The sequence below is a fragment of the Schistocerca nitens genome, chromosome 1, assembly GCF_023898315.1.
Source record: "Schistocerca nitens isolate TAMUIC-IGC-003100 chromosome 1, iqSchNite1.1, whole genome shotgun sequence".
Lineage (NCBI taxonomy): Eukaryota > Metazoa > Arthropoda > Insecta > Orthoptera > Acrididae > Schistocerca > Schistocerca nitens.
The window spans coordinates 766,506,533-766,519,995 of record NC_064614.1 but is presented as its reverse complement, the minus strand read 5'-3'; the positions used below and the strand labels follow the sequence as shown (position 1 = coordinate 766,519,995).

At 40.8% G+C, this 13,463-nt stretch overlaps 1 protein-coding gene across 1 annotated transcript in view; it reads left to right on the top strand.

Moving 5' to 3' along the window:
- The window catches only part of LOC126200194 (odorant receptor 2a-like), a 69,999-nt gene extending 59,166 nt beyond the window's left edge, over nucleotides 1–10,833 (top strand). Inside the window, exons 6-8 of the mRNA XM_049936691.1 lie at nucleotides 4,904–5,017; nucleotides 7,580–7,735; nucleotides 10,774–10,833. Coding sequence (XP_049792648.1) covers nucleotides 4,904–5,017; nucleotides 7,580–7,735; nucleotides 10,774–10,833 — 330 coding nt within the window. The remainder of the gene's footprint in view (nucleotides 1–4,903; nucleotides 5,018–7,579; nucleotides 7,736–10,773) is intronic.
- Nucleotides 10,834–13,463: the final 2,630 nt, after the last annotated feature.

Below are 13,463 nucleotides of genomic sequence, written 5' to 3'. Positions count from 1 at the left end.
ATTTCCATGAGCGAATTATGGTGGTTTTGTTTTACTGAGTCACAGCATTCAGTGGATCTCACTTTTTCGAAGGCTCAGGACTGTTGATACATAATACGATTTCGAAATGAGTATCTCTCTTTTTATGTTTTGAGCATAATGATGACTTCCACTTAGAAACGAGCCTTCCCACTCCACTTCCAGCTTGTCGAACCTTTTGCGCCAGGAGTTCGCGCCATAGGCGATGTTCTGTTTTTGTACACGATGTGGCCGGACATCCTAGAATGACACGGCAGAGGTGGCCAGTGACGAGTGGCCTACTGAGCATGGACTGTCCATCGAAGATCGTTCAATGAACTGGCTGTGAATGGCAGTCGACTCTACTATTCTATTAACCAATCACTAAATGCGCTCTGGTTCATCTTAGGGTAGCATGTGTTCATCACATCAATTTCTTGATCGATAATGTCTACTGACCAAACCGGAGATGATGATAAATGTTCCTTTTTATTAATGTCAGCTTACCTTACATTCAGAACAGGAAATGAAACTTAAATATGCCACTATGATGTTTAATGTAATGTTTTTGTTATGTATTTTTTTGATTTCTATGTATTTCGCATTTTTCTAACAAGTTTCGTCATTTCAGGAAAAATATAATAATCTGCAAATACTTTGATTAAGCAAGGGATTTTGTGTATATAGATGGCTTCGTTATGCAACTATTAGTAAGACTTTCACAGAGTTGACCTTATTGAAGGTTCAGTTACAATCAACTGCGTAGGCTCACATTGGGCTCCATTTGGTAGCTAACATGTTTTATGTGGTTGTAGGAAATGGTGATACACGTAGAATTTTATTCATGGAGCTTTCGCTATGCAGATAATTATGTTTACCAGAACAGAGGTATTCATAATGGTGAAGTAAGGAAAATCACTGTATTACTTGTTGTTATATCGCTTTTCCGCAAAGAAAACTCGGACTCCATTTTACGAAGCTGCTATTCTGATTCATTTGGTAACAGTAACAGTGCTTTGTTGATGTTTCGCAGTTTAAATAATTTTGACACCGATAAAGTAACGATTGAGTGTTGAATACTGCAGGTGTTACTGATTATTCTACTTAAGATGTCCATCCAGCTCGAAGATTTAGTATCTTATATAAGCTGAAATCAGATTTTTCCTTTGTATGAGATAAATGTGTGCCAGATCTATGAGCCAATGGTAAATCTTAATTCTAATATATTACTTCCCGCGCAGATTTCGTATAATCTTTCATTGACTGTGTCTCTACTTGTGTGTATCATGCTCATTTTGTGTTTTCTAACATTTGCCAGTCCCTGACTGCACTCGCAATATATCATCAACTGTAAAATTAAGTAGTGCTTTTTAGCAACAGTATCCTCGTTCGAAAACAGTCGTCTCTAATTTCACATTGCAACTATGTGAAGAAAGGCACGTTTCTGACAATTGAAGGATGCTTGCGTACGTATATTTTTAAAACTTTTTGTTATTTGCTAATGTTGTGCATAACCTGTTTCGTAGTAAACCGGTGTTAGTTATTTAGTTATTGGAACACATACTACAACTAACATATCATGTTATAATTAGGTTTCCCTTTCAAAGGGAGTAAATACTGCCTAAATTTACCACACAATAACGCTACATACCATAACACCAAAAAGTTTCAGGAGATTTCTTACTTTTATCACAGGTTTTTCTCTTGCTTTCACTGAAATATCGTTTTGGTATTAACTATATCAGTTCTTAAAGAGAGTTAATAGTACTTTCAATTAACAGATCCAGAAATTAAAAGAAAATGTGCGCGCTTAGTTTCAAGATATTTGCTTGCTGTTTTGCGAAATATTGTTCTAGCCACAAGCCACAATGCAGTGCCACTGTGAATGCTGATCTGAAACACGGGATGAGTTATCTGATGTTCGTAAGCAGTTGAAAATCTCAGTGACTACTATCGGACGACTCGACGCTGCTGCCAGTTGATGTGTTTCGAGAGATCCGGACAATTACGTACGAAAGATACAAAGCTACTTCAAGTATTATCACTTCATGTCGATCTTGTCTCCTGTGAGTGGCGTATCAGTGGTAGGGCTAGACACACTGCACAACGGGGACCGATCTGTTAACCTACAAGTACACTGAAACCGAAAAAGAGATACTGTGGCGAAATGCAATTTTTGGGATACCTGCTGTGCCCTGTGCCAAGAGGAGGCCAACGCAAAAGGATTGATGGTATTGAAAGTTGACAGGTCAAAGATATGGCTAATAACAGTACCTCTTACGAAGATGCCGGCAAGCGACGGCAAGCAACACGAGTTACACTCACAAGGGGAGGCCGCCAATTGTGAAATTCAGATTCGATTCATACTGCGCATAATAAAAGCTCATGGCCAGAGGTGTAATGTGGCAAAGCACCAAGATGCACTTCTCAGCCGTTGTCGAGATAATCGACAGCTAAAATAAACCGTTGCGGTGAAATACTCTCTACGATTAATAGTTTTCTACAGCGTCGTGGCGCAGCGATAAGCGCTTGGGTTCGTAATCCGAAGGTCGCCGGATCGAATCTCGCGCCATGCAATATTTTTTTGTTATTAGTTTTTTGTAATTCAAATATATATTAATGAATTGCTTATGCATGTTGGTGAAGGCGGATCGCTCTCCAATTGTACCGCCTCAATTTTTCCGTTTGTTTAACAGGGTGTACCAAAGCTCTCACGTCCGCACTGATTTTCGACGATGTTATAAGTTGCGCTAGGGAGCGCATCTACCTTCTTTCGAAGTCAGCAAGCAACTACGCTGTTATGCGGCGGCTCGTTTCGGCCCATTCTACATCTGTCCTTCAAGTGTAACGAGCGAGTAACGGAGTTTATATTTCATACCTGCCACAGCAAATTTGTGTTCTTGGGGTTTCTATTCTAATTCGAACGTTTGACTTACGCTATACGTATTCGTTTCGGCATATCGTTTCTACGTCTTCCGTTAACTATACGTGGTTAACATTATGAAGACAATTAATAACATTTGTGAAATACAACTTTGTTTGCGGAAAACATAATGATGTTCGAAGTCGCCAGTTTTTTCATGACAAACGACTTTCAACAACTTATTATATGCATAATTGTTGCAACTGATTACCGGGAATTTTATATATATATATATATATATATATATATATATATATATATATATATTGAAACGTCCCCTTTGAACAATTATATACAAGACTGTGCTTAAACTGACGCACAATATTTTTAGCGCAACGCAATCTGACTTTCAATAATCTCTACAAGAGAATGGCCCTGACTAACATTAACCTGTACTTTTCACAAATCACTTACCTCACAAAAATCTTGGTTACTCCCACTACTGCAATACAGCAAGCGCCATCACTGCTAGCTAAATAAAGGATTCAAACTATGGAAGGCACTAACTACTGATAGGGATAGTTAGCAAATGAAAGATATTAATAGAGAACAAACAATGTATTTACCTTGATATCATCATACATAAATATAGCAGTGCATGACAAATTTCAAAACTCCGCCATCTCTCTCCCCACATCCACCACTGCTGGCGGCTCACCTCCAACTGCGCAACGCTACGCGCTGTTCACAGCCAGCTGCCTAACACTACAATGGCGAGTATTAGAACAATGGAAAGCAGCCACAGACTGCACACAGCACAGCCAGTGATTTTCATACACAGGTGGCGTTACCAATAAAAAAACCTAAACAGCCTACTTACAATATATATATATATATATATATATATATATATATATATATATATATATATATATATATATATATATGTATGTGTGTGTGTGTGTGTGTGTGTGTGTGTGTGTATACACACATTTGAATTACAAAAAACAAATACTAAAAAAAAAAGGTTGCATGGCGCGACATTCGATCCGGCCACCTTCGGATTACGAACCCGAGCGCTTACCGCTGCGCCACGACGCTGTAGAAAACTATTAATCGTAGAGAGTATTTCACCGCAACGGTTTATTTTAACTGTCGATTTTCTCGACAACGGCTGAGAAGAGCATCTTGGTGCTTTGCCACATTACACCTCTGGCCATGAGCTTTTATTATGCGCAGTATGAATCGAATCTGAATTTCACAGTTGGCGGCCTCCCCTTGTCAGTGTGTATGCCGGAGGCCTCATTGAGCATGTTGAAGAGACTGTTCCGGTAACCACTGAGGGACACGGTGCGACTAATAATTGTAGACCGCAATGGGCACTTGCGCAATTAAACGCACACACACACAAACAACTTGTGAATTTCGTTTTATTTATAAAATATTGTACGAAATAGGACATGCGAATGTGCTTAATTGTGTCAAACTTCCAGACACACATCTTATATGTTGAATTCATACAAATACCCTTGGACTCACGCTGGGAATTTATCAGAATGATTAGTTGTGGTTTATTCTTAAGGTAGTATAATCAGACAGTAATGTTCCATCAACTTGGTCTATAAAGTATCCACAAACAGTACATGTACGGCTACCATCATGCCCTTTTTTAATTTTATCACCAGCAGTATCTTGAATTTTTAAATATCTCGCCATTGCAACCTTGAAATTTTTGCCGACTGCAGGTCCAACTTGCAATGACCACTTGAACTGTGGGAGGGAACATATATAGCCATACTAACTACCTGGAAATAATTTATATCACACACTGTCTACCATCATTGTTCTGCCGTGTTTTACGCATTTTTGAGTTAGTGTATGAGCGTGCGTATGTGTTGTGTGTTGTGTGTGTGCGTGTGTGTGTGTCAGACTGAGTATGTACATATATACGTAAATATATTACATCGTTACAGTAATATAAAAATCATGAATTATACATTGGCTATAAAGGTAGCGGATAGTTAAATGTTCTGTTATGAATAGTTGCTGCAGAGAGACGGAAATCTAACGAAGGCTACGAAGGCGCTGTTGACGGTACCTCCAATCCTCTTCCAGACAGGGATGTACTGCGTTTTCGGTCAAATCACAACTGACCAGGTATGTGGCGATGTAGAATACGCCGCTCAGACTTATGAGAGCCAATACATATTTTGTTTTTATTTGATTGCATTGTTTTACGGCCCCTAACTCTGCATTTGTGTAGAAAATAACACAGAGTTTGGTGGTAATTCGAAGACTGTAGCTGATACATTGCTGTAGGCCTATTGCTAGCACAAGGAGGGGAAAGTAGCCCCTGAGTTTTATAGCTCTGCTGTTCGGTAATACTCATACATGAGGCTGTAATCTTCCCGCCATCTGGGCTGGCTAGAATAAGAGGTAATCGTTGAGAGAGATGAGACAGAATTCCCTCTCCTAGTATGAATAAAAAAATGGGGAAACTTCTGATAATTATTGCATAAGCTAGGCACATATTCTATGTTTGTGGGGTGGATCGCACAGTCTTCCACTAAGCGCACGTATTTTTATTTTTAATGTCGAACAACTGCTCAGAGACCGTTTCTAAAATTTAGTTACTGCTTTGAAAGAATTGTCAAAAGATTCACTGAATCAAAGGAAATTCGAAACTTATTAATCATGTGCAGCTTATTTAGTTAAAAAATAAGTACTAAAATACAAAATCCGAGTTCATCTTAACTCAACGAAAATAAATTAAATGAGAGGCTACTCGATAGCAATTAGCTTAGATACATGTAGAACTGTACAACATTATCCATAGTCTCCATTCTGTACCCATGTCCCAAGATGACTACGAGAGGCATTTAATACAATAAAAGCAATAGCGACAAATAATGAATTTGAAACTGAGGTTATTGATAACTTTCTCAGTAAAAACACTGAAAAGTAAAACAGATCGTTAGTGTACCCAGGGAACAACACAGATAAATGAAAATAAATGAGCAGTTCATCTTTTACAGGTAAAATTTCTAATGCTGTAATCAACATTTTAAGCTTTCACTAACTTTCCCTTTGGTTTCCAAATATTATGCATAAGTTTCCTCATTCGTAGTATAAACAACCTGGTGTCATGAAAAGTGGCAGCTATAAGATCCTCTGCCAAGAAGTCGTTACTGCTATGCAGGATACACTGGGCGGTCGATCTGTACTAGGCTCAAAGAACGTCACAGAAGCTAGAGAATAAAGAAGCGGAATTCATCCTCTGCTGCGCCCTTCTTAAAATAGAACCATGTGTATCTAATAGATGTGGAAATACTATACATAGAGGGAACGGGGGCAGAGCTCAAAAAATGGTTCAAATTGCTCTGTGCACTATGGGACTTAACTTCTGAGGACATCAGTCCCCTAGAACTAAGAACTGCTTAAACCTAACTAATCGGACATCACACACATCCATGCCCGAGGCAGGATTCGAACCTGCAACCGTAGCGGTCGCGCGGCTCCAGACCGAAGCGCCTAGAACCGCTCGGCCACACCGGCCGGCTTGCAGAGCTCACTCAATCAGACATATTATAAACTGAATTACCATTAAATAAGTAGACTCATATCAACTATGAATACTTTTAGAAAATGTTGCAGCTTCTATTAAGGACGGTAAACTTCGGGCCTTTATTCATAAATACATAAATCCACAAACAGGCATTTCTGTGCACATAGCTTTACTCTGTCGACTGTGTAATCGTAGTTAGTATAAATGCTGTAACAGTGAAGGTCATACGATCGTACAATGCAAATTTAACTACGAGAAAATAGTCAGCAGTGGTAACTTTCACTGTGTAAGTCGTAAATTTATTGATTAAAATGTTGGCCAAGACAAGATATCTTGGCCGCCGTATTCACGCTCGAGCAGTTATCTCTTTATCTTCACAACGAGTATCTCAATAATTGATTAATTGTTCCTCCTCACTCATTTCAGTTTAACGTATTTCAAACACGTATATTTAACAGTGTCACTGACTGCAAATTGGAAAGAATTGTCTGCTCCATAAAATTAATGAAAAGAACTGCTCATGCTGCTATTCCTTATTGCAGTGCATCATGGTGTCCTATTGGCTGCGTTTAATGTTGGCTAGTATTACCATGATGGTGTTCCAAATTTAAAATCCAGTCTTACATTGTTGGGAATGCTGCACTTAGCCATGTCAGTAATCAACTAACCACAGCCATGTTTCCTGGTGCACTTAAATAACATTATTTTCTTTAAAACCATGTGGGGTCAGACATGCGTCACCTCCAAGTAACAAGATGTTTCCTCATGTACAGTGTGAATTGGGATATAGCAGTTGGTGTTGTTATCACAAGTAAATAATACTGAACAAACAAACTATACTGAATGACGTCCTTTATGCACAGTGTACGAGTGGGTTTAATCTGCTACTGTGGTGAAATCACATTTTCGGTCAATACTCAACCGTAATAAACGTTCATAACAGGTGTAACATTAATAATCTAAGTGATCTTACACAGGTGTTCCGTTAAATTCGGCTCGCAGAATGTATATCCACACATAAATCATTGGGAAAACTGAATAAATGTAATAATGCGCATTGTACCTTTGGGGCACACGCGTTGGTTCACCGATGGAACCGACTGTAAAAAGTTTTACCATGCTATTCGCCGTTAATAAGACCTGCAATGTTCCAGGGCGAGAAGCTGTCTGATTCGGCCTTCAGCTGTGGCTGGATCAACTGCGATGCTCACTTCAGACGCAGCCTGCTCATTATCATGACGATGGTGGGCAGACCAGTCGAGATCACAGTGGGCAAAACGTGCCAGCTGTCTAAGCAGACGTTGCTCCAGGTTGGCAAACGGCAGATAATTCTTGAACGTACATATTGTAGCCTCAGTCTATGCCAGTAAGTTTTCTTCTCATCTGATAGTTGCAGTGCTAATTATCTTCTCTTGGACGGAATAGCACAAGTACCACATTGCTTTCCTTCTCCTGAAAAGGCATATACGTATCACATATGTGCTAAGCCATTTAGAAATAATATATAAGTTGGGCTTTCCTCGTAATTTGGTAGGGTAATTACGCTAAAGAGCCAAAGAACCTGGTGCACCTGCCTAATATCGTATAGGGCCCCCGCGAGCACGCAGAAGCCCCGCAACACGACGTGGTAGGGACTCGACTAATGTCTGAAGTAGTGCTGGAGGGAACTGACACTGTGAATCCTTCAGGCTGTCCATACATACGTAAGAGGACAAGTGGGTGGAGATCTCTTCTGAACAGCGCCTCGAAAAGCATACCAGATATTCTCAATAATGTTCATGTCTGCGGAGTTTGGTGGCCAGTGGAAGTATTTAAGCTCAAACGAGTGTTTCTGAGCCACTCTGTAGCAATTCCGGTCGTCTGGGACGTCACATTGTCCTGCTGGAATCGCCCAAGTTCGTCGGATTGCGCAGTGGACATGAATGGATGCACGTGATAAGAGAGGATGCTTACGTACATGTCACTTGTCACAATCGTATCTGAGCTTATCAGGGTCCCATATCACTCCAACTGCACATGCTCCACACCATTACAGAGCCTCCACCAGCTTCAACTGCCCCTGCTGACATGCAGTGTCCAAATGGTTCAAATGGGTCTGAGCACTATGGGACTTAACATCTCAGGTCATCAGTCCCCTAGACTTAGAACTACTTAAACCTAACTAACCTAAGGACATCACACACGTCCATGTCCGAGGCAGGATTAGAACCTGCGACCGCAGCAGCAGCTCGGTTCCGGACGGCAGCGCCTAGAACCACTCGGCCGTAGAGGGCTCCATGGATTCATGAGGTCGTCTCCGTACCCGCACGGCAGTATTCTGCCTGTTTACATATCTCTGTGTTTCAATACGCACACCAGTTTCTTTGGCGCTGCAATGTATGTAGCATAAGAAGGACTGTCGGCTCTCCGTTTGTACGATTGCTCGCTAGCATCAAGATGCCGCCGCACTGGACTCATGTGAGAAGTAATCTATGTTAAATTGTGAAAAAATTATCATAAGCATCAGATATATACCGATCAATCAGAACATTATGAGCACCGACGTACTGTCGATATGAACCTGTCCAGGCGATAGCTGCGTAACCTGGTGACGATGACTGTTAGTCAGACAAACACACAGTGCTTGTAGTATTAGTGAGGTTGCTGCCCACGTTTAGAATGGAGAACGAGCTTGATCTATCTGAGTTTGACCGAAGGCAGACTATAATGGCGTATAGGCTCGGGACGAGTATTACGGAAACTGCACTATTTTTCGGGTGTTCGAGAAGTCCTGTGGTGAATGTCTTCAAAAAAATGGCTAAACCAGAGTGAAACCACGTCCAGTTGTCGTGGGGTTGGGCAGTCACCCCTCATTAGAGAGTGGGAAAACAGGACAGGTGGCGAACTGTGGCGGAACTAAGATTAGACTTCATTGCTTGGCAGAGTACTGGTGTGTCTGAACACCTAGTGCGCTGAATACTCGTAATGATGGACTTCTACAGCTAACTGCTCATGCTCCTACAAATATTAACAACACGACATCAGCTACTGCCACAGAAATGGGCAGTGACCATCGGCACTGGACATCGCCACTGTGGCAGAATTTGCACGGTCTAACGAATTCCGATACCTTCTCCATCATGCCGATGGGAGGACGCGAATTCATCGCCTTCCAGATGAACAGCTCCTTAACACCTGTACTGTATGACAGAGACGATCAGACGGCGGCTCCATTATGCTCTGGAGAACAATTACATGGCCATCCGTGGTTCCAGCGGAGCTTGTACAAGGCACTATGACGGTCGAGAAGTCTCGTATCCCAGTTTCAGACCGTGTGCACTCCTTCATGGAGGTCATTCTCCCAGACGGCAGTGGCATTCTGCAACAAGATAATGCACCATTTCATAATGCCAGGAGTGTAATGGTGTGGTACTATCGATGTCTAGGCAATAGCAGTGTAACATGGCGAGGACACGCACTCAGTACCTGTGAGCGTTCTGTCCAAGTTTATAATGGAAAAGGTGCGCTATCTATCTGAGTCATGTGTGTGTTATGGGGTGGCTCGAGGATCACAGTGGGGAGTTCCAGTTGATGTGCTGGCCCTACAATCCTCCACTTCTGAATCCGCTCGAACACATCTGGCGTGTGACTAAACGTGGCGTCACTGCTCATCCCCATCCTCCCCGAAATTTACGGGAATCAGGTGACTCGTGTGTGCAGATGTGGTGCCAGCTCCCTCCAGCGACCTACCAAGGCCTCATTGCTTCCATACCATGACGCGTCGCCGCTGTTATCCGTGCCAGAGGTGGCCACACCGGTAATTGGGTAGGTGGTCATAATGTTCAGAGTTCGTACTATTCCTCACATTGTTTGTACAACTGATACAGAACATCTCGTTATTTGACAACTATGGTCTCAAAAATATTAAGCAAATTCGTTTGTGTATGAATGTCATTTCACCCACACACGTTGATCTATTACAGAAAACATTCCACAACATAGTCGTCTGTCTTCACATATGTTTGATCAATGGTTTCCTTCTGCAACTACATAGGTTATATGCAGCGAACTACAAATGTGGACATGACAGCCTGACGCTATAGAAAATATTGTTTGATAATTCATACAAATCACAGTAGCCTGTAAGCCTAATGTTAATATGATAAAAATAAGATGCATGTAACTACAAAAAGATTGAAAACAGGCGTTCATACATAATAAGCAGGACACAATACTACTTAAGAAATCAATGTTTCAAATCTTTAATGAGTTGCTTTCAATATTTTACATGTCATCGGAAAACTGCATTTCGTGAATTTCATTCATTAGCCCATTATACTGTTTGAACTTACTTTTTTTCTGCCGACAGGTGCTCAACGGAACGTACGCCCTGCTGAACATGCTTCTCCAGGTGCGCAGCACTGAGTGAAACCCTACCAATCAATGCGTTTGACAAGTAGCGCAGCTTTAAAAACACATTTCCATTGGTTATATGAGTACAAAAAAATTGAATAGTATGGGCTTCATGAAAAATCTGTAGAAAACTTTACATTCTATGTATAATATACGCTAATAAAAATATTAAAAAAATATTCATATAGATAACTGCAGCTGTTCACAAAACTTCTGTTTTACGTTGTTGCACAAGCTCCTTTGAAAATAATATAGAAGAATACGTCGGAAGCTCCTTGACACTATTCACAGATGATTCGGTTGTCTATAAGGCGGTAAAGAGATTTTAAAATGACTTAATGTTTGGTTGCTCATATTGCAGGCATGTTTAATACGCAAATTAATTAAAATGAGCATCGGGGCGATGAAATTATAACTAAACTTACGTATGACAGTAGGTGGGCCAGATGCGGTGAGTAGGTATGGACACAAATCGAAAAAAATTTGTTTCGTCACGCTGGTTTTGTGTCTTTGGGGTGGCGAGTAACTTAGCCATTGCTTTTTATTACACTTAACAGCTCAACCACTATACTATATTCCTGGGTACAAGGTACTTAAAATGTAGGAAATAGTAAAACGTAAATCATACCGTCAACTGTTATTTGACCCTTTATGATCAAATTTATGCGAAAGTGATGTACCTTGGAACTTTTCACACTGTCGACTATAGCTGGTCCTGTAATAGAAGTTTCATGGATTTTGTTAGTCTATTCTGAAATGAGAGCATTAGCTTTATGCGTGCTGCAGTCTTTGCTGAAATTACAATAAACTGTGCAGGAAAAGTAAAGTTTTCCGAAGATCAAAATGGTAAACTAGTGAAATTAAATTAAGAAGTACTAGCAACAACCAGATACATATTCAGTCTTTCTCAATTTCAAACTACTGACAACTAAGACAAAATTACATTTTCAGGACAGGGAGAAATGTTAAAACGTAAAGAACGACAGTTTCGCACGCGAATATTAGGGGTTCCACGGCAAAAAGACCTTCCGGATCAAGGTACAAGACGATCACGACTTTCGATGTAATGGTCAACGATCCACATGCTATGTAAATAGTTTTAGAAACATACAGAATTTTATTAACCATACAACTTTGTAAAAGAATCAACAGTATCATCATAATTGAAAGACGAGAACATTTGATAGGTCACTTACTACAGTATGAAGGTATTGTGTATTTGGACTCTCAGAAAAGTGTGGGGGGTTCAAAACCGTAAAATGCAGTGACGGCTCCATGAAAGAGAGCACTTTCATATGAATCTACGCAGCAGCAGTAATTTAGAGATACAAAGGCTGACACGGGGTAAACTAGCGCGCGGCGTTGCATCAAACTATTCTTTGGAGTGAACACCAAAACAACCGCAGCAACCACCGCCCGTGTATGTTCCCAAGCATGATAGCGTCGTTTAATGAAACCAAGTGCCAGGTAACGCAGGAAAATGATAATGTTAGATTATTCGCGTCTGCGTAGCACGCTAGTTTGTGCGCAGGTGTGAACAAGAACGTGGGAAACTCAGCAGCAGTGCTCCAAAGTGAACTGTGCCCTCATAGTGACCAGTTACTATAAGTGCATCAAGGCTTCACGGATTTCTTGCAGCACCAGATTTGAAAGTAATCTCAAACTGTAGAGAGCACAGGCGCCATATTATTCCCAGGTGAGTTAGCCACCCTTACCACTAGGTTTTATCCAACCCGCAAAGCCTTCATATACCACATGTGAAACTTTTTTGCTTTCTCGCTCGCTATGCATAACCTATTAGTCCTACTGAAAAAGCGTATGGGACCTTTTTGCAGGAAATTTAATGTAGATAAATTTTTACCAGGAAACATTTTCTCTAGAGGCCGTCGGTTACGAATTATTCAAGTAAAAAGGAATAAAAGTCACCTTCAAACGCCTTTCCTTGAATAAGTCGACAAATTGTGACCTCCAGCGAAAACGTATCCCAGTATAAAATTTAACTACGTTGCATTTCCTACAAAAAGATCCTGTTCATTTCTTCTGTAGGACTAGCAGTTCGCACGTAGTGAGCGAGAGAATATGAAAATCTCGTATGTGGCGTTTGAAGGCTTTGCGGGCTGCGTAAAACCCAGTGACAGGGGTAATTGAATCATTCTTTATATCGTGATTTCCGGCAACTCTGCAGCTGCCTAATCACAGTCTCGAGAGAAAAACGCAGAACTATGTTTGATGAAACGTAAAAGTTATCCCTACACACAATCTGTCGTCAGAAAATGCAACAACAACTGGCACAGCTGCTATATCCATGGTGGTGTATGCAAACGGGCACTTGATGCTGAAAAGAAACAGAGAAAAAAGCTGAGATATCCACCTACTAACAAAATCTGCAGTGTGTCAATGTACGTAGAATGTAGAAATGGAAATAATCTCTGGCAGCATATAGAAATTCAGCGATTTCGAGACGGCTCTATGCTGTTAACTTGTGGAGATGAAGTTGCCGAAAGATTGATATTACGCACACAACTACTGCGACAGGAAATCCATGAAACTCATAGCCAATTGTTAATGGATTATTGACATATAGGTCTTTGTCAACCACGCGAAAACCTCATGTTTACGTACAGCAGCCTTCTTTCACGCATTTCG